Below are 26,555 nucleotides of genomic sequence, written 5' to 3'. Positions count from 1 at the left end.
GAAAGAGAAGAGATACTTGCTCCCGTGTCTCAGTGGGGTTCAGTAACGTCAGCTGATCCCCTGCTGTGTGGATGGCAGTCTCTCCTGCTGTCACCTCATTCAAAATACAGTAGGCCTCTGCCTACACCCTCCTATTTCCTGGGCTTCAACACAGCCAGTTGTAGTTCGGAAGTGCCGTCCACACGGAAAGAGATACTTGCTCCCGTGTCTCAGTGGGGTTCAGTAACGTCAGCTGATCCCCTGCTGTGTGGATGGCAGTCTCTCCTGCTGTAAACTCATTCAAAATACAGTAGGCCTCTGCCTACACCCTCCTATTTCCTGGGCTTCAACACAGCCAGTTGTAGTTCGGAAGTGCCGTCCACACGGAAAGAGATACTTGCTCCCGTGTCTCAGTGGGGTTCAGTAACGTCAGCTGATCCCCTGCTGTGTGGATGGCAGTCTCTCCTGCTGTCACCTCATTCAAAATACAGTAGGCCTCTGCCTACACCCTCCTATTTCCTGGGCTTCAACACAGCCAGTTGTAGTTCGGAAGTGCCGTCCACACGGAAAGAGATACTTGCTCCCGTGTCTCACTGGGGTTCAGTAACGTCAGCTGATCCCCTGCTGTGTGGATGGCAGTCTCTCCTGCTGTCACCTCATTCAAAATACAGTAGGCCTCTGCCTACACCCTCCTATTTCCTGGGCTTCAACACAGCCAGTTGTAGTTCGGAAGTGCCGTCCACACGGAAAGAGATACTTGCTCCCGTGTCTCAGTGGGGTTCAGTAACGTCAGCTGATCCCCTGCTGTGTGGATGGCAGTCTCTCCTGCTGTCACCTCATTCAAAATACAGTAGGCCTCTGCCTACACCCTCCTATTTCCTGGGCTTCAACACAGCCAGTTGTAGTTCGGAAGTGCCGTCCACACGGAAAGAGATACTTGCTCCCGTGTCTCAGTGGGGTTCAGTAACGTCAGCTGATCCCCTGCTGTGTGGATGGCAGTCTCTCCTGCTGTAAACTCATTCAAAATACAGTAGGCCTCTGCCTACACCCTCCTATTTCCTGGGCTTCAACACAGCCAGTTGTAGTTCGGAAGTGCCGTCCACACGGAAAGAGATACTTGCTCCCGTGTCTCACTGGGGTTCAGTAACGTCAGCTGATCCCCTGCTGTGTGGATGGCAGTCTCTCCTGCTGTCACCTCATTCAAAATACAGTAGGCCTCTGCCTACACCCTCCTATTTCCTGGGCTTCAACACAGCCAGTTGTAGTTCGGAAGTGCCGTCCACACGGAAAGAGATACTTGCTCCCGTGTCTCAGTGGGGTTCAGTAACGTCAGCTGATCCCCTGCTGTGTGGATGGCAGTCTCTCCTGCTGTCACCTCATTCAAAATACAGTAGGCCTCTGCCTACACCCTCCTATTTCCTGGGCTTCAACACAGCCAGTTGTAGTTCGGAAGTGCCGTCCACACGGAAAGAGATACTTGCTCCCGTGTCTCAGTGGGGTTCAGTAATGTCAGCTGATCCCCTGCTGTGTGGATGGCAAAGTCTCCTGCTGCCTACACAGTCGTACCACTACTGATTTTTAACCGTGCTCCAATTAGGCCTGTGGCTCCACTGTCTCTCGTATTTCCCCTGTCCTCCAACCCTGCCAGTTACAGCTCCGAAGTGGCGTCTGCACAATCCACACTTGTTCCTGTGTTACAGGTGTTCAGTCCGGTCAGTTAATCCCCTGATGTGTGTCCGGCAATGTCGCCTGCTCTGTCCACATTCCCATTATGGGAATGTGGACAGAGCAGGCGACATTGCCGGACACACATCAGGGGATTAACTGACCGGACTGAACACCTGTAACACAGGAACAAGTGTGGATTGTGCAGACGCCACTTCGGAGCTGTAACTGGCGGGGTTGGAGGACAGGGGAAATACGAAAATCAGTGAAGCCACAGGCCTAAGTGGAGCTTGGTTCAAATTAGTAGTCTACAACCGATCTTAAAATTTCTTCAATGCAGCCTAAGCCTGCTCCGTGCTTGTCCCTGGGCTTCAACACAGCCAGTTGTTGCTCGGAAGTGCCGTCTTCACAGAGTAAAACACTAGCTCCTGTGTTTGTGGGGTTCAGTAACGTCAGCTGTTCCCCTGCTGTTTTGATGGCAATCTGTCCTGCTGCCTCCCAATTGACAGCACATCAGGCCTCAGCCTGCTAAGTGCTTGTCCTGGGCTCCAACATCGCCAGTTGCTGCTCATAACTGACTTTGGCACGGGTACTCCCTCCTGCCCAGCTTGGTTCCAGCCCTGCCTGCTGTTTCCGGGAAGTGTCAATGTCAGTTTGCCACCCCAAGTTGCCATGTCGTGTTGCGGTTGGGTTAGCCGAGGCTAGGGTGCCAGCAGTTTAGGTGCTTCCTATGTGGACTGCGGGTTCTGGTAAGAAAGGTTTGTTCCATAGTGCCAGTAGGACAAGCACCCCCTGTAGGACTGTGTGATTCGGTAACTGCGGCCAGCTTGCGGCATGCCAACTTTGCTTTTCAGGGGTAACTTCTGATACCCCTCCGGGTTCCAGCACCGTCAGCTGGTTCTCGTCAGAGCCTTTGGCCTAGGTGCCTCCATCTCGGTATCCGAGTTCCGGCAACGTCTGCTGGTCCTTGGTAGTGCTTTGTAGCACAGGTACCTCCTGCTTCGTAACCGGGTTCCAGCACCGTCAGCTGGTCCTCGGTTGTGCCATTGGCTCTTGTTCCTTCTGCTGCCCCTCCGGGTGCCAGCACTGTCAGCTGGTCCTCGCTATTTCCATTTGCTCTTGCAGCTTATGCTACCCCTCCGGGTTCCAGCACCGTCAGCTGGTTCTCGTCAGAGCCTTTGGCCTAGGTGCCTCCATCTCGGTATCCGAGTTCCGGCAACGTCTGCTGGTCCTTGGTAGTGCTTTGTAGCACAGGTACCTCCTGCTTAGTAACCGGGTTCCAGCACCGTCAGCTGGTCCTCGGTAGTGCCATTGGCTCTTGTTCCTTCTGCTGCCCCTCCGGGTGCCAGTACCGTCAGCTGGTTCAAGAGGACAAAGAACAGGAAGACAACCACCAAGATGCAGAACAACAAGAGAGAGAAGACAAAGAAGCATAAAAAAAACAAAGCAGAAGAACATTAAGCATAAGACTAATACTCTGAGCAAATGATATTATCTTATTTATAAGCAGAAGACGACTAAGCAGTGTATGGGGGTGAGTCCGTTCCTCCTCGTGGTGCCCCTGGAAAAGGCCTGCTGCTGCAGGCCAAACTGAACGCGGACAAATCCTGTTGTAAATCTTTTGTGACAGGCAGAACGGAAGGTGTAAACTTCTAACTTTTCTAGATAACAACTACAGGAATGCCTGACACAAACAAGAATATGATGAAGAAGAATAGGAAGAAGATGAAGAAGCTGAATATGTAGAATAATAATTGTTGAATAAGAAGAAGAATATGAAGAATGTAAGAAAAGGAGGAAGAAGAAGAAGAAGAAGAAGAAGAAGAAGAAGAAGAAGAAGAAGAAGAAGAAGAAGAAGAAGAAGAAGAAGAAGAAGAAGAAGAAGAAGAAGAAGAAGAAGAAGAAGAAGAAGAAGAAGAAGAAGAAGAATGTAAAAAAAGGAAGTAGAAGAAGAAGAAGAAGAAGGTAAAAAAAGGAAGTAGAAGAAGAAGAAGGTAAAAAAAGGAAGTAGAAGAAGAAGACATACATGTCTGGCAAAATATAAATGAGGCTAACATAGTCAATATCTTTGTAACTCCTAACATCTTTAAAAAAAAAGTTTAATTCCTGCTATTCCATTTGATTGGGCTAAACCTCTATGGCTTTAATGTCTCCTCCACCTCCCACAATACATTCTACATTATTCTTAGTTGTTTTTCTTCATGTAGAATTAACCTACAAGGAAAGAAAGGGTTTTTTTTAATTCCGATATTTTGGCCCCATTGACTTGCATTGGTTCCCGGTATCGGAATCGGCGATACCGATACTTTTTTTAAAGATCGGCCGATCCATTCCGATCCGATATTTTCAAGTATCGGCTGGTATCGCTCAACTCTAGTGGAGAGTGAAAGCTAAAAACTGTTTTTGCTTGTGACCTATTGACATAGAAACTGTTTGATTCATTTCCGGTTGATATAGGGAAGTTAAAGGGGTTGTCCACTACTTTTAGACCGATGACCTCTCCTCAGGCCAGGTCAACAATATCCGATTGGTGAGGGTGCGACACCTTGCACTCCCACATATCGGCTGTTTACGATTAGAGTTAAGCGAATATGTGCGGAATCGGTCACCGAATCTGAATTTGCCATATTCATGCTATATTGGTACACTATTTGTGCCGAATTTATGTTTGATAATCTGTTCCGAACATATTATCTCATTTCTACTCCCACTGACTCCAATGGCGCTCGGCGGTGTTTGGCGAATAGTGCAAAAACAATATACGCCACTGATCATAATCGGAACAGAGTCTTGAAAAATTCGCTCATCTCTACTTATGATGCCATCCAGAGATATGAGGAGTCTTTTGCAATGCAATATCAATCTTGACATTTGCAGAATTGTCCTAAGTATTAGATTTATCACTTGGGGGCCAAATCGGCAATTTTACATTAACATAGTTTAAGTTTTCTTTTTTCTTAGTATGCAAATGTTATATTGTGGCAAATTTGTGATAACAAACAGTACTCTTAACCTTTTTTGACACGTACATAGGGTATTTGCGTCAGACGTTCAGGGGGGGGGGGGGGGGGGGCGCAAAGCAAGTTACAGAGTGATGCGCTGCACAGCAAGCATCTGTTCATCAAGCCATGCACACAAAATGCTAACTTAAATCTCCCCAGTGGAACAAAAAGTTAAAAAAAAAGTTGGTGTAAAAAATACCTTACTTCACTATTAAAAGATAAACCATTCAAAATAAATACACATTGGTACAACCTCAATCATAATCAAGCTAACGTGCTATTTTTACTGGATAAAAAAAAAAAAATCATCTCAACTGCATATAAAAAAGTTGTGGTGGTAACAAAATTCAATAGTAACTTTTTCCATCAAGTATGTTTTATCATGCACTAGCACTAAAGTGAAGAAAACATACGGTAGATATACACCACCTTATACTTCTTTAGTTGCCTAGTTTTCCTACAAACCAATAGAAAAAGTTAACTTATGGCTTTACTATACAAGAAACAGTGAAAAATGGAAAAAAAAAAAATCAATCATATGCCATTTTTTATATTCCCTCCAAGACGTAAACCCAACATGGATAGATCTAGTGGAGATACTTGCCTTGGATCCATGAGATGATTTGCTCTTCTTTACATCTGAGAAGGATAAAGAATTACTAGGGAGACTGGGAAGATGAAGACTAGTGCCTGAAGAGAAGGATGACCCCTCGGACATAACCATGATCTAAAAAGGAAAAAGGGGGAAAGGAAGGAAGAAGGAAAGAGGCGAAGGAAGAAGGAAAGAGGCGAAGGAAGAAGGAAAGAGGCGAAGGAAGAAGGAAAGAGGAATATGAAGAAGGGGAAAAAAGGGAAAAGGCAAAAGGAAAGAAAAATAAAATAGAAAAAAAATAAAGTGGAAAAAAGAAAAAGAAAAATTAGATTTTAATTTACAACAATAAAAATAACTTTAGGTTCCTCTAAAATACCAAAATGTTCAAACAGAACAAATCAAAAATTATTCAGAAACGCACTGAGCAAGTTTAAATGTGTTGATTGATGGCCAATTTGTTACCATGACATTTCTCTGTGGGTGGGTACAGATACATTCTTTGAAGAGTTTGTCAGTTTTATGGACAAAATCCATGAGTTAAAACTGTGAAATTGTGCTGGGAATAGCATATGTACCTTAACACAACACTACCACTTTTACAGTAAAAGCCCTTAGATACCAATCTTTGTGCTGTAAAAGCAATACATGTGATAAATACGTTTACAATGGGGATGATTATGTTCAGCAATTAAACAGAGACAGAAAGACAGGATCTTTTGTATCTGCAACATAATGGAAATGCCATCACTGGGTATCTCATCAGTTCCACGCACTGGCCTTAGTTTAGGTTGGGTGCATCGGGTGCTCTTTGCATGGGCCACTCGTTTAGCCACCAATATCATTTTTTACAACAAATTTCAATGTGGTATAAAATTGCATGAAGGATTTACTTGTACAACTGAAAAGTATTAAAATCATACTGGCCACTTAAAGTACTTCCTGATTGACATCCTCCCAAGTTCCCAGTGCCGGATCCTATTCTCTTCTGGTCCATGCTCCTAATCTTTGCCAGCGGACACAGAGGCTGCGGTATGGGGTGGTGCTGCGGACGGCGGAAGTGACACGGCGGAGGGGGTGGGGCCGGGGACGCCGAAACCGGAAGTCGGGTCCCGGCCGGCTTCCAGCGCGCGCCGCGTGTGCACGGCGGTACTGGGTGGCGCGTGGTGGCGGGATGACCGAAGCTTGCGGGGGGAGGGTCGCGGGGGGGGTCCCGGGTGGGAGGTGCGCGCCAGAACCCTGCTGACCCGGACAAGGCCTTAAAAGGCAGGAGGTAACGCTGCTGGGGTGCTTCTGAAGGCCCAGTGACGGATAAGACAGAAGCCCCCATAGAGCAGCTGGACGAGGTGCAGGAGCACCCACAGAAACAGGCCACAGTGAAACCACATGCGAGTGGCCAGCAGAAGAAGAAACGGACGGGCGAACAAAGCCACAGAAGTTCCTCCAGGCTAAAGGACCTTCCTGCCTCCCTCTGTGATCCGGTACCTTCCTCATCTGCATGGGTAAGAGATCTCCGTGATTGTACCCTGATGCAGTGTTCCCTTATGTTTTCTTCGCAGGGGAGGAAAGCTACGGGAAAACAGAAGCACAGGGAATGTGCTCTCTGTAGCTGCCCCTTGCCGGACGGCCACCCTAAAAAATTGTGTCAGCCATGCGTGAGACAAACGGTAGGGGTGGAAGGGGACGTTGGCCCTGGGGTAGATTGACAGGCCCTTACACTCACCCCTGTCCATACAGGTAGCGGAAGAAACGCTGGACTTCACCACAAGCCTGAGGGACATAATCAGGACAGAGATAAAGGCCCTATCTAAAAAGGATTCCTCTAGGGGAAGAGAATGTAGTTTCTCAGGTACAGGGTCCTCGACCGCCCTAAGGATCGATGACTCTTCAGATTCCCCGGCCTCCACTTCGTCTTCTTCGGAGGAAGACTCGCAGGGGACGCGGGGACGCGCAGAAGGAGCCGGCACGGCGCCCCCGGCTCAGGCAAGGCCACAGCCCCCACGCGCGCCGACCTGCGCCCGCCGATCGGGCGCCACCGCCGGCCCGAAGAGAGAGGGCGGACCACGGGGAGAGCGCACCAGGAGGGGCCCGGGACATATATACCTCCTGGTGCAGCAATATGGAGGCGGCTGTCCACCGGACCCCTGGCTCCACCTGCTCTCACCACCGTCGTGGTGACCTACCCGGCCCCACCGAGGCGCTTCCAGGGACCCGAGCTTGACCGAGGTAGGAGACCCCCTCGCTACCTGGGTCGGTCAGCCGGCCTGGGAATCCCTCAGCGACTCCATGATGGACGATCTGAAGGAAGTCCCGTCCTCTAGGAACAGGAAACCAACTGATGCGTGGGAGAGGTGCCGCCCTTTTGTATCTGAAGGTTTCCTGTTCCTGAAGGGCAGATCCCCTCTCTCAGGTGGTGCTGTCATGAACGACCGATAAACCACTATTTCCTATGAATGCTACCTAATCGCTGGCTGTCATAGGAAAATAGTCATGACAAGCGCAGAAGTCTTCAGCAGACCCCCTCGGCTGTCATGGCAACTCATCGGCGCCCCTCGATCACATCACAGGAGCACCCATGTGCATGTGGAATGAGACACACCCCTGCTGGCAAGTGTTAAATGCCGCTGTCATAGATTGTCAGCGGCATTTAACAGGATAACAACTGTGGGTGAAGCGTCGCTCCAAGCACAGCTGTTAGTGGCACATGATGGCTGTAAGTTTGGTGCATATAAAAAGTCAGGGACTTTTACGTCATATGTCGTGAAGGTCTTGTTAAACAGATATTTAGATCAGAGATAGTCGTTTTCCTTATCCAAATGCTAGCATTGAAAAACTGTGGGCCCTTGTTTACACCTTTTTTTAGAGAAAGAAGCTGTATGATCTGTAAAAATGTGACAGGAATGTCAGCATTTGGGAAAATGGATTCTCCTACCCCATCCCCAAAAAAAAAAAACCCATGCTAGGAGGAGTTGAAGCACATTTGTAATAAAATAGGAGCGAATGCAATAATGAGTCATGCCCTACGATTCAATGCATCTGCCCAACATATATATTTACTGGATTTTTACCTCCATTTGTTCATATGAGCCTAATGTGTTATACATGTAGAATTCCATTTCGCATTTAATTCACACAGCAGTAGATATACAAAACGTCTTTGTTCCACATCGGTTTTATCAAGGTGACACTTAACCCCTGACTGTACGCTATTCATCACCAATCCACGCCATAATATTTCTACTGGATACCTAGATTATTATTTTTGACGTTTCATCAAAAAAAACCGTTTAGTAGAAAAATAATCTAAAAACCAGACGGGCTGACAAATGCCACATACCCATGATAAATAGGCTAGTAATCATTAAGACTTTTAATACGATAGGCAAGACCGGTCACATCTGTCATCTCGCAATACAGACCTAGTGTGGAATAACGAGGAACCTCTCCATGTACTCTAAGCAGATAATGTAGGATTTAATGGCGCTCCTCTACAGATTGCAGCCTACTTTACGTTACAGCCAAGCAGTGATTTGCACCAGGCCAATCTTTCAATAAGTCCCAGGGTCTCTTAATATGGTCTATCAATCTTTCCTTCCCTTTTAATGGCCAGTTCCATCAGCACACACAACAAGGTGACCCATTATGCAAAGCACATAGTAGCTCATTTCCTTTGCCGGCAAAACATTAACCTCAAAAGACTCATGGAAAAAGCGGTGCACTTTGTATTGGATGTTTTCTGGAAAGGCACCTTGTGTTTGCTCACCTGTCCCTTCACAAATAACACACACTTAGCTTATCTCTGGCTATGGCACTAAGAGCCAATTTATGGCATGTCAATAAGGTAAGGTGACATTTCAGTACCAGCATCCTACGGCCATCTCTCATTTACTCCGAAGGTAAGATCATTTAGAGTTGGATTATTCCCATTATTGCAGCGATTTGTTATTTGTTCTTCTATGTACCGGCACACCCAGCTGCAGACAATAGTTATAACTAAATGTAGATCCTTTTGTGGATGCTACATGATAAAAATAGCAATTAACACTAAGTAGGGAAACATTGTACATGACCATATTAAGGTACTGTCACACTTAGCGGATGCACCAGCCATCCCAACCAGTGATATGACGCGGTCAGGATCGCTGGTCCATCGCTAAGTGGTCGCTAATTAGCTGCCACACAGGCAGATCTCACCAGCGACATAGCAGCGGTCGGGGGTTGCTACTTACCTGTCAGACGAGGCGATCCTGACGTCCTCCCGCCCGCATCCACGCGTCGCTCGTCGGCGCCACAGGAAGCCCAGCAGGAAGCTGATGACGAGAAATGGCCCAGGACGTTCTCGTGCAATCAGCGATAATCAGCGGGGGAGCCGGTCGGAAGTATCAGACATAGCGATATCGCTATAACATCACAAAAACAGTGACGTTATAGAGATATTGCTGGCGATATCGCTTAGTGTGACAGGCCCTTTACACCAGCTAATAGAAGCAGACCAAGCATTTGCTTCATTTTTCCTTCAAAAGACAGAAATCATATTGTGAAAAGTACTGCATCTTTGAACGCTATGGTTTTACACATCAGGACATACGAAAAGTAAGTCAGGGCCTTAGAAGATCTTAAAATCAGGTAAAAATAACCTCAGAAGAACAATATCACATGAAAAATTAGACAGTGAATTGCGCGAGGCCAAGTATGTGGCTGGAGGTGCCCAAATTACATACTTGTGGTCACAGGACCACCAGCTCTCGCCGGCAATACTGGAGTATCCCAACAGCGTGCGGGGTGCGTGCTGTAAGGATTCAGAAGTTTGCAGTTACATTGAGTTATTGCTGCTTTTTAGCAGAAGACCGGACAACCCATTAAAGGGGTTGTCTAGGTTAAGTCACAAAAGTGTGATTAACTTGTGTAGACTTCTGAATCCTCCACTAACGGATAGCATGCGCTGTGAGGGTCCTCCAGTGCCGGCTGTGAGATCCAGCAGTCATGTTACTGCAAGTACACGCTTTGCATATGTTTGGCCACATTACGACTCATGAATTGAACTAGGCTGTAACGCCTAGTCGGGATGTGGCCATGACTATGCATATCACATACTTGACTGCTCGGTCTCACCACCAGCACCGGAGAACCTTTGTCACATGCACAGTCCTTTCAAGTATGAGCTTGGGGTTTTGCAATTTCTATGAACACCACAAAGTATGACCATGGTATGAAGTTGCTAGGATGTCTAATCTTGAGTAGACTGTCAAGCGTCTTGAAGGTTTTCTACTGTGCCTACAAATAGTTTGAAAATGGCCTTACAAAACTTTGAAAGATTGACGGACAGCAACAATTCACAAAAATGCTCACATCTTTCTTGTTCGGCATTGTGTTACACATCTGAATGTGCCAGGACAACAAAGTGCCAAACATTCTGCTTTTATATAGGGGGTCACAAAAATTTATCAATGCCATTTGATTAGCAACACATGACAGCTACTTACCCTCTTAGTTAATGGAAGCAGTTATGGTGTAATTAATTTTTCACACACACAACTGTATTTTGGCCTAGTCTTAAATAATGACAACGGTATAATTTGCCATGTCCTGTTCATTGTGTCCTAGTTTGTAAAACCATAGAACTCAAAGAGGATGTGTTTTTGCTTTTCTCATGACTATCAATTACAGAATCTTCATTCTAGATCTGAAGCTTTTACTATGGTGTAATTTTCAAATCTATAATTCTGTTCTGGGAAAATATGGAGAAGTTTTTAACCCCTTAGTGATAGAACCAAGTTTGACCTTAATGACAAGGTTAAACTTTTTAAATCTGACCCGTGTCATTTTATGAGGTAATAACTCTGGAACGCGCCAACGAATCCCACCGATTCGGAGAATGTTTTTTGTGACATATTGTACTTCATGATAGTGGTATATGTTAGTTGATATGATTTGCATATATTTATTAAAATATTTACAAAAAATTGAAAATTTCGCAATTTTCAAACTTTAAATTTTTATGCAATCAGACCACACAAAATAGTTAATAAATAACATTTCTCACGTCTACTTAATATAAGCACAATTTATGAAGCAATTTTTTTATTGTTACGACGTTAAAAGGGAACCTGTTAGTAGGATTTTGCACAGTAACCTATACACAGTGTCAATAATACAGTTTCTTGATGTTATTCAGTGAGGGGGAAAAAAAACAAAAAACTTTGCAAATGGTGCTGCCACACCTGCGCAGTAGCAGCTGTGTCTAGCTTTGACCTGATAGCTGCTACTGTGCATGCGCTGGGGGCGCCATGTTACTGGAGATGAAAAAAAGAATTCCCCCTCCAAGATGGAGCCGCCCGCGCAGTTGCAGCTCAGAGAGATAGCCGAGAACTTCTGCTGCGCATGCATCGGAGGTGCCATTTTACTGGAGATGGCCTACCTTTGGTTACTAGTGAAGGTAGTGGAGCTGGTTATATTGACAGAGGGGTCGAGAGTTCTCTTTCCGGGCTCCCTCTGGTGGTTACAGGAGGTAATGGAGCTGATCTAATTAACAGAGGCCTGCCACCTGATAATGAGGAGGACGATTGGACATTTGGAGTTTCTGACTGGATTTAAGACAGCCGACTCCCTCTATCCCTGCTGGTGATTTTTTCCTGCATCCTGAGGTCTTAGTTTCCAGCTCAGTCCCTGCATGCTCAAGCTAAGTGTTCTTTTGCTATTGTTCACATTTGATTTGGTTTTATCTCTTTCAGTTTTGTGTGGTCAGCCAGCCCCGGCTGGGGCTGTGCTGAATTTCCATCCTTATGTTACGGTTTGTGCCAGTTTGTTTTTGTCCATTATTAGATTGGCCTCTCTTTGCTCTGCTTTCAGAATATACCAGAGTGCTGATATAGTGGGCGAAGTCTAGTGACTTCAGTATTTTTTCTATCAGACGTGTTGGGCATTTTTTGCAGGGTTTTTTGCGTGATTGCAGACAGTGTCTTTCCTTTCCTCTCCTGTCTAGTTAGTGTGGGCCCCATTGTTTGCTCAGCCTATTTTCCTACCTGCGTTTGTGTTTTCATCTTGTCTCACCGACAATATATGTTTGGGGGCTATCTATTCCTTTGGGGTCTGCTCTGGGGCAGTTTAGATTTCACCTTTCCTGCTTTAGACTTATTTAGTTCTCCGGCTGTGTCGAGGCGTCTAGAATCATCGTAGGTATACTCCATGGCTACTTCTAGTTGTGTGGATAGGATCAGGGGTCTGCAATCCGCTTAGTTACCAACCGCTCTGGTTTTCTGTGGCTTAGCTTGGTCTTGCTTTCCTCCTCGGTGACCCAATCATAACAGATAGCTGCTACTGCGCAGTTGCGGCAGGCGCCGTTTTCAAATAGGTTTTTTTTTTCCCTAGCTGAATAACATCAAGAAACTGTATTATTGGCACACGAAACAAATGATTATGCTGCAGAGCAAGCACCACGGCTCGCACCTGTCCGCAGAAGCTTTTTTTGTCTCTTTCTTCAGTATTTTAGATATTCATTATGCAAACTAGGGGGCAGGTCACTGAGGGATCAATGACCTGTCAGCAGTTTAAATTATGAAAATCTAAATCAGATTACACATACACCAACCCCGCCTTAGGGCACAAGCATATCATTAACTGCAAACTCAAAATAAAGATTAAAGAACAACCAGAAGAGAGATTTTATCAACCAAGGTATCATTTTAATCATTATAACGGCACTGACCTGACACTGTGTATAGGTTACTGTGCACAATCCTGCTAACAGGTTCACTTTAAAAGGGATCAAAGTTTATCAGAATTTCTCAATTTAACAACAAAATTTACAAAACCATTATAATTTTTTTAAGGGACCACATCACATTTGAAGTGACTTTTAAGGGTCTATATGACAGAAAATACCTAAAGTTAAAAACTGCACCCCTCAAAACCACATTCAATAAGTTTATTAACCCTTCAGGTGCTTCACAGCAATGGAGTCCGGAAGTGAAAAATGAACCCCGTATATGGGGAAAACAACCATGTGGGTGCACGGCAGGGCTTGGAAGCAGCACGGTTTGACTTTTTGAAACGCAAAAATGGCAGGAATCAACAGCAGACTCCATGTCGTGTTTGAAGAGCCCCTGATGTGCCTAAACAGTGGAGACCCCTCATAAGTGAGCCCATTTTGGAGCCAGACGACAATGACTGATTCCTTCTTCTGCACTCATTAGAAGCACTTCACCTTCATATTAAACGGTGTAAATTTATTTTAGCAGGGCAGGGGTTAATCTGCTCGTTGAGTTCTCCTGGAAGCTTTCATGCGTTTAAGCTCAGCTGTGCACTGTTAGCCATTCCCATCTCCTATATATTCTGGGTCCTGGCAAGCATTCTTGGTCAGAGTTGGCTTATGCTGCATGGCTGGAGGTTGGTGGTTGTTATTTGAGAAGGCGTTTGTTGGATATATATGAGACTGTTGATAGAGAATTATCACACACTCAAAACCTCTCCTCCTACTTTGTATGCTTGGTATTTTTCTTTATCCCTGTTCACATTACCTTGTTAGTCTGGTTGGTGCATTACAATACACTACTACTCCCCTCTTCCCTGGGTGGAGGAAGGGTACAGACTAAGGGCGGATTCAGGAGCTAAGGCAAGGTACGTGGCCCTGGCATCTTCACCATCAGTAGTAATCTGGGGAACAGGGCGAGCTAGGGCGCCCCTAGCGTTAGAGACAGGGAAGGAGCCCCTGGTCCTGGGACATCTGACAGAGTTGTGACAAGTATAGTGAGGATTTTTAACCCAAAGGTACTACAGAGAATTTGATAACATTAGATCATCATTTTGAATATGTCGTCATTAGTGTTGAGCACAAGTGTTCGCTACTTTAGTTTGCATTGGTGTGCTCCAGTATGCACCAAGTATTGCAGGTGCTCGAGCGACCCCGATGCAAACTCGAGTAGTAAGCACTTGTGCTCAACACTAGCCCCAGCCCTAAGCATAGCCCTAACTCTAATGGCAAAGAATGAACAAAATAAAAATCATATAATAAAAAAATGTAAATCTGACAAAGGGGATGATACAGGGGGGATGACATACCAACTATTGGCTTTTGATCACTATGACAGTGTATTGCAGCGATCAAAATGAACCAAATGGAAAAATCCCTGTTGTTGCCAGTGCCAGCCTGCAGATCCTGGAGGGCGCACAGCGCATGCCTTTTGTTTTTTTGAAGGGAGGATTGGGGGACGGAGGTACAGGTGGGGGGTACCTTATTTCTCTCTCCTCCAACATGTATATCATGTCAGAACAAAACAGAAAAGGTTTTAATAGCCGGCACTTTTTTTTACTCTAATAGCGATCACGATTAGAGATCATATAAACTGTTTCTGATCCTACTTTCGAGGGTCTCAGCTACCCCCAGTAGCTGAAGCACCAGAGATTTTCGGAAGCTGGGGGGCACTATAACCTTATTTTAAAATGGCAATGAGGGAATAAGGCCCCTTAACGGCCACTGTTTTAATGCGTTTTGGTTGTCGTTAAGAGACTAAACAGAGCTCTAAATCTCATGTACAGTTGAATATTTGGAAGATTCAATCTGCAGGCCTGCAGCATGTAATTATTATGGAGTTCAATTATTTGGCAAACCACACTTTGGGAACTTCAGGTAAGAAATCAGTCCTCGAAAAAAAGGGATTGTATACATTGAAGTCTTTGAAGGCTTTCTCGAGTGGTAGAGGCAGCCAGCCAGACTGTCAGTCTGTGGGCTCATACTCACTTGAGAGACACTCGCACGATTCTTGTGCGAGTCTCTTGCATGAAAACCTGGCACTGCGCCGGTACTCGGACCGGAGCGCGCGGATACATGTATTTCTATGCAGCTGCACGCTCCAGTCCCACTGCTGGTGGCTGTGCCAGGTTTTCATGCGAGAGACTTGCACAAGAATCGTGCGAGTCTCTCGCAAGTGAGTATGAGCCCTACGTACAACGATCTGGATCTCAGGAACAGAAAAATGGAGTTCTGACCAAAATAAAGAAATGCACTAAAATCTCTTACATTACCATATAACACTGCATTGAGAAATCGTCTTCTACAGTGCTGTAACACTTACATGAAATTGCCAAACTATGTATGCATGGTATAATGCAAACCAAAATTCTGTCACAGAAAGCCTGATCTAGGTAATGGTCTTTTCAAAGAGGTTTCACAGTCACTGTATAATGGAATTAACCAGCAGATAACTTCAGAACTATTGTCCCCTGACTATCACTGCAGTCTTAAGGGCCTGTCACACTAAGAGATATCGCTAGCAATATCGCTATAACTAGTGACGTTATAGCGATATTGCTAGCGACATCGCTGTGTCTGATACTTACCTACGACCGGCTCCCCCGCTGGTTATCGCTGATCGCGCGAGAACGTTCAGGACTGTTTCTCGTCGTCAGCTTCCTGCGGCGCTTCCTGCTGTGAGGACGAGCGACGCGTGGAGCCGGGCGGGAGGACGCAGGATCGCCTGGTGTGACAGGTAAGTAGCGATCCCCGTCCCCAGCGATGTCGCTAGTGAGATCTGCCTATGTGGCAGCTCACTAGCGACTACTGAGCGATGTACCAGCGATCCTGACCGCGTCATATCGCTGGTCGGGATCGCTGGTACATCGCTAAGTGTGACAGTACCTTTAGAGTATCCTCTGTGATATGACTTTAGCCAATCTCCCTTGCCTCTTGTTTGTGACAAGTTCTCCCAGTCAGCTCTGACAAGGACGAAATAGAAATGTAACAAAACTAACATTGCTTAATCTTCGTTAGATGTTCTTTCACTAAGGAGAAATATTCAGTTCCAAGCTCATGCCAAGTCTCTATATATCATGGTCAAAGCACAATGAGCTGTCAGTGATGACTGCAGAAAGGACAAAGGGGATTAGCCGTACAGTCTGCCACTTAGAGCTCCAACCAAGCAATCAAAAATAATTAATAAACTTTTGTAGACTCACCCCTCCGGCTTTAAGTAGTTTTTTCCTGAACTCCTCAGTAGGGTTGTTAAAGGTAAGCTTTTCACAGCGTAAATGATTTACAGGGGGGTGGCCTTCAAGGTGCAGAAATAGATCATAATCAAAACGAACTTTCTTAGGCTCCTCCTGTAAAAGAAGAAAAAAAAAACATTGATGAGCTGGTAATTATGACACCTCACTTCTATCTTTACTCATTATTATGTCATTTACACAATTAAAGGGAAAAGAAAACACAGGAGTAAAATATGACTATTTAAAGCATGTGCCTGTTAAAAAAAAATTTATAACATCTTTTAGACGCCAAAGATTTGATCTGATGTGGCATGGGTAAAGTGGCAAGAGATGTTGAGAAAAAAAAAAAAAAAAAATCAAAATTATTGCACAAAGATGTCATCTACCAAAATGTGCACTTTTTTTTACTCCAGAATTCTGGTCAGTCGCCTCAAATCTCCATATCTGTGTTTCAGCAATTAACTCACTAAATAATTAACACAATTTAAAATAAATATAGCTGCACAAATACATAAAAAAAGAAATATCACAGTACACAAATAAAACAAATATTAAACCAAAAGATACTGTGTATTTTTGAAAGGCTACAGAAATAAAATATGGCTGTGGTCCTCTCAAAAGTGTCTTGGATATGGCTTATTTAGCACTAGAGCTTTTACTGCACAAACTGTATAAAAAAAAAAAAAAAAAAAGAAAACGTGGTCAAAAACAGAGACCTCCTAACTAACTTGAGCGCCACTCTAGCCCATGAGTTGTATTTCGGATTGCAGTCAACTTATTGTTAACAACATACAACAATTTATGGGGTGCCACCAATGTCGATTTTTAATTTTTCTATTGACTCACAGATGTAGAAAACATTTTTTTTTTCTTTGGGACCAGTTGTTTATTACATGATACTATTTAGAGGCAACATAATTTGATGAATGAATTGTTATGGTTTATTTAAATAAATTGTGTTTAACACCATATACCATTTCATTTTAGGCTACGTTCCCAAGAAGGGCTTTTTGTGAGTTTTTTTATCCTGCGTATTTTAGAAAAAATGCAAGTAACCCATTTTACTGGGGTGGGTGCAGAAATGGTGGGGGAAATCTGCAACATCAAAAACTCACCAAAAGATCATCGAGGGAAGGTAGCTTAAACAAGATTTGTAAGACTGCAGCCGTACCATCCAGATTTCATACTTCCCAAGCCCTTTCTGCTACATCAGGTGGGCTGCCCAACATTATAGAAATACACCCCACAAGGACAGACACTCCAATTTTCCCCTAACCAAGTACATTGCTGCATCCAGAAAGGTGAATAAGATACACGAAAAATTCAGACTTATGGTGTGTGCACACGCTGAGGATTCCGCTGCGGATCCGCAGCGGTTTTGGTCCTGCGGAATCCGCACCAGTTTCTGCTGCGGTGTACAGTACCATTATAACCAATGGAAATAGAAATCCTCAGTTAACACGGTGCAGACTTTTTCACGCGGATTTGCTGCGGTTTCAAAACCGCAGCATGTCAATTCTTTGTGTGGATTCCGCTGTGGTTTGGCACCTGCTCCATGGCAGGTGTCAAGCCGCAGGGGAAACCCGCAGAAAATCTGCAGATAAACCGCAGGTCTTTACACAAATCCGCGCGGAAAATTCTGCAGGACAATCTGCAGTGTGTGCAAAGAAAATCATGGACAGCACACCGATGCCATCTACGTGCAGTCCATGATTAGCCCTAATATATGGGAAAAGATTTGTCATTTAATTATTTATTTTTTCATAAGCCAGAATCCTTGAAACACTAATGGTAAAAACTGACCAAACACTGATGAAAAGCGGATCAAAAACACTGATAAGCAGCAGCCGTGTTTTAACATGCAACAAAAAGATGAAAAAAAATGTTAACTATATCAACATAAATGTATCATAAAAATAAAGTAGAATATGTGCCAAATAAACAAAGTTAGAATTACTTGGACATGTCAAACCACTGTTGAATGCTTAACTAAATTGAATCATACTAGATTTTCTAAAATCTGCATTTTTCCCTACGCTCTAAAATAGATTAGTCCTAAAAGGGGTTAATGTTTTTTCCACAGTATGCAAAGCATTATGGACAAAACTTGCATAAAGCAATATTAGCCATCAATTAATAATGCTTCCCACACTGTAGTATAATTGCACATGTAGTGAAAGGGTGATGAAAACACCAACCATGTTGTCAATGAATCCAAGCGAGCATCAGCTCAATTTGGTTACACAAAGGATTACAGCGGTGAAAAAAATTGATATATTTCTTCAAATAAAAAGGTCAATTGCGGCATTTAATGGCCAACTCAATAATCCATTCAGTAAAATAATCAATGTAATAAAATATACCAGCGCCAACAAGCTAATAATCTGGTGTTTTTTTCCCTTTTGGGATCTCCTCCTTGAGTAATGGAAGCAGACGCTGTCTGTCTTCACCGTCCTGCTGCAGCTACATTGCATGTGACTAAGCGCATACAGTAGTTGTGGCTTCACACAACTATTGAGGGTGAGTACCCTGCACTATTTAATTTATATTCATTATATCTGCACTGGTAAGGCCCTATGGGCGCTGTGCTTTTGTGGTTTCTTTTACCTTTAACAAACTAATTATGGGAGCCCTGCAACTCAAGATCAAGGAGACTGAAATGTAGACAAGAAAAAAAAAAAAAAAGATAAGGAAATAACAGTGAGTGCAGAAGCTCCACAGAATTCACAACCTGTTTGTGTCTTATTGGAAAGACTCTTCAGAAAGCGACTGTCCACTAACGAGTTCAGTGTTGGGTCCAACTTACTGGAAACAGATGAGCGTTGACAACAATGTATAGCTGCTTCTTACAAAATTAGAATATCATCAAAAAGAATTTATTTCAGTTCTTCAATACAAAAAGTGAAACTCATATAGAGTCATTACAGAGTGATCTATTTCAAGTGTTTATTTCTGTTAATGTTGATGATTATGGCTTACAGCAAATGAATGCCAAAAACTCATTATCTCAGTAAATTAGAATACTTTATAACATCAGCATGAAAAATGGATTTAAAATCCAAAACGTTGGCCTACTGAAATGTATGTTCAGTAAATGCAGTCAATACTTGGTCGGGGCTCCTTTTGCATCAATTACTGCATCAATGCAGCGTGGCATGGCGGCGATCAGCCTATGGCACTGCTGAGGTGTTATGGAAGCCCAGGTTGCTTTGATAGCTGCCTTCAACTTCCCTGCATTGTGGGGTGTGGTGTATTTCATCTTCTTCTTGACAATAGATCTTGGTCAGGCGAGTTTGCTGGCCAATCAAGCACAGTGATACTGCTGTTTGTAAACCAGGTATTGGTACTTTTGGCAGTGTGGACAGGTGCCAAGTCCTGCTGGAGAAGGAAATGTCCATGTTCAAAAAGCTTGTCAGCAGAGGGAAGCATGAAGTGCTCTAAAATTTCCTGGTAGATGACTGCGCTGAGTTTGGTCTTGATAAAACACAATGGACCTACACCATCAGATGACATGGCTCCCCAAACCATCACTGATTGTGGAAACTTTACAATAGACCTCAAGCAGCTTGGATTGTGGCCTCTCCACTCTTCCTCCAGACTCTGGGACCTTGACTTCCAAATGAAATGCAAAATTTACTTTCATCTGAAAAAACACACACCTTGGACCACTGAGCAACAAACAGCCCAGTTCTTTTTCTTCTTGGCCCAGGTAAGCTGATTCTGGCGTTGTCTATTGGTTATGAGTGGCTTGCCACAAGGAATGCGACACTTGGAGCCCATGTCCTGGATACATCTGTGTGTGGTGGCTCTTGAAGCAGCAGCAGGCCACTCCTTGTGAATCTCCCCCAAATTTTTGAATGGCCTTTTCTTAACAATCCTTTCAAGGCTGCGGTTATCCCAGTTGCTTGTGCACCTTTTTCGACCACACTTTTTCCTTCCACTCAACTTTCCATTGATAAGATTGGATACAGCACTCTGTGAACAGCCAGCTTCTTTAGCAATGACCTTTTGTGCCTTACCCTCCATGTGGAATGTGTCAGTGACTAAGGCTAGTTTCAGACTAGCGTTTTTTGCCAACAGCGCATGCCGCCGTTAAGCTCCGCCCCCTCCGGTCATCTCCGCCTAGTATCGCACACGGCTGCATGCGATCTGCACACCCTATCTTTAGCATAGGGTGCGCAGACCGTGCGCTTGTAGAATTTTGCGTGTGCTGCGCCCTTTTGACGGTGCTCCGAGCGCACAAAAATGCAACATGGTGCGTTCGGCGCGCACCATCAAAAGGGCGCAGAGCATGCAAAATTCTACTAACTCACAGTCAGCACACGGTCTGCGCACCCTATGCTAAAGATAGGGTGTGCAGATCGCATGCAGCCGTGTGCGATACTAGGCGGAGATGACCAGAGGGGGCGGGGCTTAGCGGCGGCATGCACTGCTGGCAAAAAAACGCTAGTCTGAAACTAGCCTTAGGCTATATGAACACGCTGCGGTTCCTGTTATGAATGAGTCACCGGAGGAGGAAAAAACGAAAATACAAGCTAAGTCCAGAAAACCGGAGAGGTTGGTAGCTAGCGGATTGCAGACCCCGATCCTATTCACAACAACTAAAAGTAGCCGTGGAGTGTTCCTACGGTGGTCCTAGACACCTCGTTCACAGCCGGAGAACTAAATAAACCTAAAGAAAGAAAGGGGAAATCTAAACTGCCCCAGAGCAGACCCCAAAGCAATAGACAGCCCCCAACATGTATTGGCGGTGAAAACAGATGAAAACACAAACACAGACAGAAAGACAGGCTGATAAACTGATTAGAGACAAAAATGGAGTTCAGCCAGTCCCAACCAGGGCTGGATGAAAAAAACACTAAGTAAACCAGACAAAATCTCATGGAACAATAGCAGAGCAAAAACTTAGCTTTAGTAGACAGGACTAAACTGGAGGCCAGAGCTCCGAGCAGAGAGAATCACCAGCAACCCAGCGGGGCGTCGGCGGCCTTATATCCACTCAGAGATTCCGGATGTCCAATCACACTCCACCTGTTCAGATGACAGGTTTTTCCCATCCAAATCAATTTCACTACCTCCTTTCACCAGCAGAGGGAGTTCATCGGACATCAAAGGTGAAGGAGAAAATGAGCTCATAACAGGTTCCGCTGCGGTTTTGGCCACAGCAGAACTGCAGCAGTTCTGCAGACAGTGTACAGAAGCATGTTATCCTATGGGATTTACAATTTTCTGTGCACATGCTGCGAATTTTTAACTGCGGAAAAGCTGCGGTTTTGAATCCGCAGAAAGAAATGACATGTGACTTCTTTTCTGCGGATTCTGCTGCGGTTTACCATCTCCTCCATTGTAGAGGTGATAAACCGCAGGCCGCAGGTAAAACCGCAGGTCATTTTACCTGCGGTTTTACCTGCAGTTCTGCAAATAAAAAATCCTCAGACCAGTCTGCAGCGTGTGCACAAAGCCTAACAGAACACCAATAGTAACAGAAACAAACACTTGAAATACAGCTCTGGCAAAAATTAAGAGACCACTTTCAAATGTTCAGTTTTTCTGAATTTTCTCTTTATAAGTATATTTTTGAGTAAAATGTAAATTGTTCTTTTAGCCTATAAACTTCTGACAACATGTATCCGAATTTTCAAGCAATAAATTTAGTTGTTTTCCTGAAAAGGAGAAATGGTCAAAATTAAAAAACAAAACAAAACATTGCTTTCATACTTCAAATAATGCAAAGAAAACAAGTTCATAATCATTTAGAAACAACAATACTAATGTTTTAACTCCGGAAGAGTTCAGAAATCAATATTTTGTGGAATAACCATGAGTTTTAAAATCAGCTTTCCTGCGTCTTGGCATGCTTTCCACCAGTCTTTCACACTGCTTCTGGCACAACAATTTAAGCAGTTCTTTGTTTGATGGCTTGTGACTATCCATCATCCTCTTCATTACATTCCAGAGGTTTTCAATGGGGTTCAGGTCTGGAGAATGGGCTGCCCATGACAGGGTTTTGATGTGGTGGTCTCTTAATTTTTGCCAGAGCTGTATATCATTCTGTTTGTAATGACACTATATAATATATGAGTTTCAGTTTTTGTATTGAAGATCTGAAAGAAATTAACTTTTTGATGATATTTTAATTTTGTGATAAGCACCTGTATATGAACAGCAATAGACTGCCTGGATTGTACATAATAAATTAAAGATTTTTTTTATTTGATTTTGGAGTGTCGGATTCTTTTCTGCGTATTTACGGACAATAGTTTCTGGAAGTATTCCTGAGTTTATGCAGTACGATCGAATCATGCCAGTTTTAAATGCAGTGCTGCCTGAGGGCCTTTAGATCACAATCAATCAATATATTATACCATCGCCCTTGTGACTTTCTCCAGAATATCGGAATCTTTTGTTATTATGTGCTCTAAATGGTGGGATATTCAAAGTCTTGGTAATTTTTAAGCCCCCTTCACACATAGCGAGATCACTAGCGATGTCGCTAAAGCATCACAGATTTTGTGACACAATAGCGATATCACTAGCGATCTCACTACATGTGACACTTACCTCCGACCCGGCTCCCCGCTGGATATCGTTGATAGCGCGAGATTGGCCTTGTCCATTTCTCGTCGTCGGCTTCCTGCTGGCGCCTATGAGCCACTCCATGGACACGGGCGGAAGACGTCACCCTCGCTGCGTGTGACAGGTAAGTGACAACCCCCGACCGCTGCTGCATCGCTAGTGAGATCTGCCTGTTTGGCAGCTCACTAGCGACCATTTAGCGATGCACCAGCGATCCTGACCGGGTCGTATCGTTGTCGGGATCGCTGGTGCATCGCTAAATGTAACGGGACCTTTAAACACAGTAATTCACAGATTGGTGAACCTCTGATAATCTGTGCTTCAGAGGGACTCTGCCTCTCTAACGTGTACTTTTTACACAGTCATGTGTAATTGACCCTAGAGCTGTTTTTCATTAATACCACTTACTCTACAGCCTTTTCTTAAACCTGTCCAAACTTTTCTGAAATGTATTGCTGCCATTTCAAAATTAGTTAACTTTCTTCAGATGAAATGGAAACATGTCTAACTTTAAACTTCTGTTATGTTTTCTATGTTCTGTTGTGGATAGAATATAGCTGTAAGAGATTTCCAAGACATTGCATTTTTTAAACACATTTTTACACAGTCCCAACTCTTTAAAATTTGGGGTTGTATTTAAAGTTTTGACTAATCAGTCCAGAGCACCTGCTGCTATTTTTTGCAACCCACTTCCTAATTGTTGTGCACAGTTCAGTTGTTTCCATGTCAATGGTATGGTTTTCAGCTGCAATTCTTACATGAAGACCACTTCTAGCCAGACGTCTGCGAAAAAGTCATTGAACGTAGTGGGTTGCTGCCAATTCTGTTCTGATCGTACTGTTGGACATCTTCTGACTTCAAAAGGGAAGTTTAATAATGTGTCTGTTACATGTTGCACCAAGTTTCCCTGGCCAAAACAACTTCCACAGTTCCTGACTTTTTGTCAATGCTGAGAAATCTAGGTAATAATACCATCAAGAATGCATCTCACCAACTTCAATTTTGACTTCAATTTTATTCTGCAGCAGGACAACCACCCCAAATAAACACCCACCACATGGAAGTCCTAGAAGCGATGATATGGTCCCATAGAGCCCTTAGCTCAACATCAACATGTCTGCCTAGGATTACCTTTCAGAGACCATAGGGTTTGCACAAGCCTACATCCACAAGATCTGTGGTTCGGAACAACCTCCCTGCCAAATTCCTTCAGAAACTGTGTGTAAGTGTACCTCGAAGAATTGATGATTTGTATATCCATGCAAGTTTTGAAGACAAAGAGTGATCACAACAAACAAAGATTTAATTTAGATTTCTCTTTGCATTTTGTGAATTGTTAAAAATAAACTAGATACAGGTCTACTTTAGAAAGCATTTTACTTTACAGCATTCTTTCCAAACCTGCTTAACCCCTTTACTACCAAGGGTGGTTTGCAAGTTAACTCCCGGGAAAATTTTTACAATTCTGACCACTGTCCCTTTATGAGGTAATCACTCAGGAACGCTTCCATGGATCCCGGTGATTCTGACATTGTTTTCTCGTGACATATTGTACTTCATGTTAGTGGTAAAATTTCATTCATATAACTTGTGTTTATTTGTGAAAAAAAAAATGGAAATTTGGCGAAAATTTTGAAAATTTAGCAATTTTCTAACTTTGAATTTTTATGCCCTTAAATCACAGAGATATGGCACACAAAAAACTTAATAAGTAACATTTCCAACATGTTTATTTACATCAGCACAATTTTGGCACCAACATTTTTTTGGTTAGGAAGTTAAAAGGGTTAAAAGTTGACCAGCGATTTCTCATTTTTGCAACACCATTTTATTTTTACGGACTACATCACATTTGAAGCCACTTTGAGGTGTCTATATGATAGAAAATACCCAAAAGTGACACCATTCTAAAAACTGCACCCCTCAAGGTGCTCAAAACCACATTCAAGAAGTTTATTAACCCTACAGGTGCTTCACAGGAATTTTTTGAATATTTAAAAAAAAAAATGAACATTTAATTTTTTCACAAAAAAATACTCCAGGTTCAATTGTTTTTTATTTTACCAAGGCGAAAAGGAGAAACTGGACTGGAAAAGTTATTGTGCAATTTGTCTTGAGCACGCCGATACCTGATATGTGGGGGGGAACCACTGTTTCGGCGCATTACAGAACTCAGAAGGGAAGGCACGCCGTTTTACTTTTTCAATGCAAAATTGGCTGGAATTCAAATCTGACGCCATGTCACGTTTGGAGAGCCCCTGATGTACCTAAACAGTGGAAACCCCCCCACAAGTGACCCCATTTTGGAAACTAGACCCCCCAAGGAACTTATCTAGGTATGTTGTGAGAACTTTGAACCCTCAAGGGCTTCACAGAAGTTTATAATGTGCAGCGGTACAATTAAAAAAAATCATATTTTTTCCACAAAAATGATCTTTTCACCCCCAATTTTTATTTTCCCAAGGATAACAGGACCCTAAAAGTTATTGTGCAATTTGTCCTCAGTACGCTGATACCCCATATGTGAGTGTAAACGACTATTTTGGCGCATGGCAGAGCTCAGAAGGGAAGCAGCGACATTTGACGTTTTTGGCTGGAATTGAGATCGGACATCATGTCGCGTTTGGAAAGCCCCTGATGTACCTAAACAGTGGAAACCCCCCCACAAGTGACCCCATTTTGGAAACTAGACCCCCTAAGGAACTTATCTAGATGTGTGGTGAGCACATTGAACCCCCCAGTGCTTCACAGAAGTTTATAACGCCCGGGTGTGAAAATAAAAAAAATCGTATTTTGTCCACAAACATGATCATTTAGTCCCCAATTTTTTTTATTTTCCCAAGGGTACCAGGAGAAAATGAACCCCAAAAGTTATGGCCCAATTTGTCCTGATTACAACGATATCCCATATGTGGGAGAAAACTACTGTATGGGCACACGTCGGGGCTCGGAAGGGAAGTAGTGACGTTTTGGAATGCAGACTTTGATGGAATGGTCTGCGGGTGTCATGTGCGTTTGGAGAGCCCCTGATGTACCTAAACTATTGAAACTCCCCACAAGTGACCCCATTTTGGAAACTAGACCCCCCACAGAACTTATCTAGATGTGTGGTGAGCACTTTGAACCCCCAAGTGCTTCACAGAAGTTTATAACACCTAGGCGTGAAAATAAAAAAATCATTTTTTTCCACAAAAATGATATTTTTGCCCCCAATTTTTTAATTTCCTAAGGGTAACAGGAGAAATTGGACCCCAAAAGTTGTTTTGAAATTTGTCCTGAGTAGACTGATACCCCATAAGCAGAGCTTGGAAGGGAAGAAGCACCATTTTGACTTTTTCAACGGAGAATTGGCTGGAATTGAGATCAGACGCCATGTTGCGTTTGGAGAGCACCTGATGTGCCCAAACAGTGGAAACCCCCCAATTCTAACTCCAATCCTAACCCCAACACACCCCTAACCCTAATCTCAGCCCTAACCCTAATGGGAAAATGGAAATAAATACATTTTTTTAATTTTATTATTTTTCCCTAACTAAGGGGGTGATAACGGGGGGTTTGATTTACTATATATGGCAGGTTTTTTTATTTTTGGCATCACCACATATTGAGAGCTATAATTTTTCCATATTTTGACCCACTGAGTCATGCGAGGTCTTATTTTTTGCGGGATGAGATGACGTTTTTATTGGTATCATGTTCGGGCACGTGACATTTTTTGATCGCTTTTTATTCCGAATTTTGTGACGCAAAATGAACAAAAACCA

The 26,555-nt window shown here is 43.6% G+C and overlaps 1 protein-coding gene across 5 annotated transcripts in view; it reads right to left on the bottom strand.

The window, feature by feature from the left end:
• Positions 1-26,555, bottom strand: part of MLLT3 (MLLT3 super elongation complex subunit) — a 389,891-nt gene that overhangs the window by 200,381 nt on the left and 162,955 nt on the right. For all 5 annotated transcript variants that reach the window (XM_073542701.1, XM_073542697.1, XM_073542699.1 and 2 more), the window contains 2 exons: positions 16,186-16,329; positions 5,251-5,373 (listed from right to left, as the gene is read on the bottom strand). In XM_073542701.1, the coding sequence (XP_073398802.1) occupies positions 5,251-5,373; positions 16,186-16,329 (267 nt within the window). The remainder of the gene's footprint in view (positions 1-5,250; positions 5,374-16,185; positions 16,330-26,555) is intronic.

Source organism: Dendrobates tinctorius, unplaced genomic scaffold (genome assembly GCF_039654945.1).
Source record: "Dendrobates tinctorius isolate UK_male_01 unplaced genomic scaffold, ASM3965494v1 ptg000128l, whole genome shotgun sequence".
Lineage (NCBI taxonomy): Eukaryota > Metazoa > Chordata > Amphibia > Anura > Dendrobatidae > Dendrobates > Dendrobates tinctorius.
This window is presented reverse-complemented; position numbering and strand designations above follow the sequence as displayed.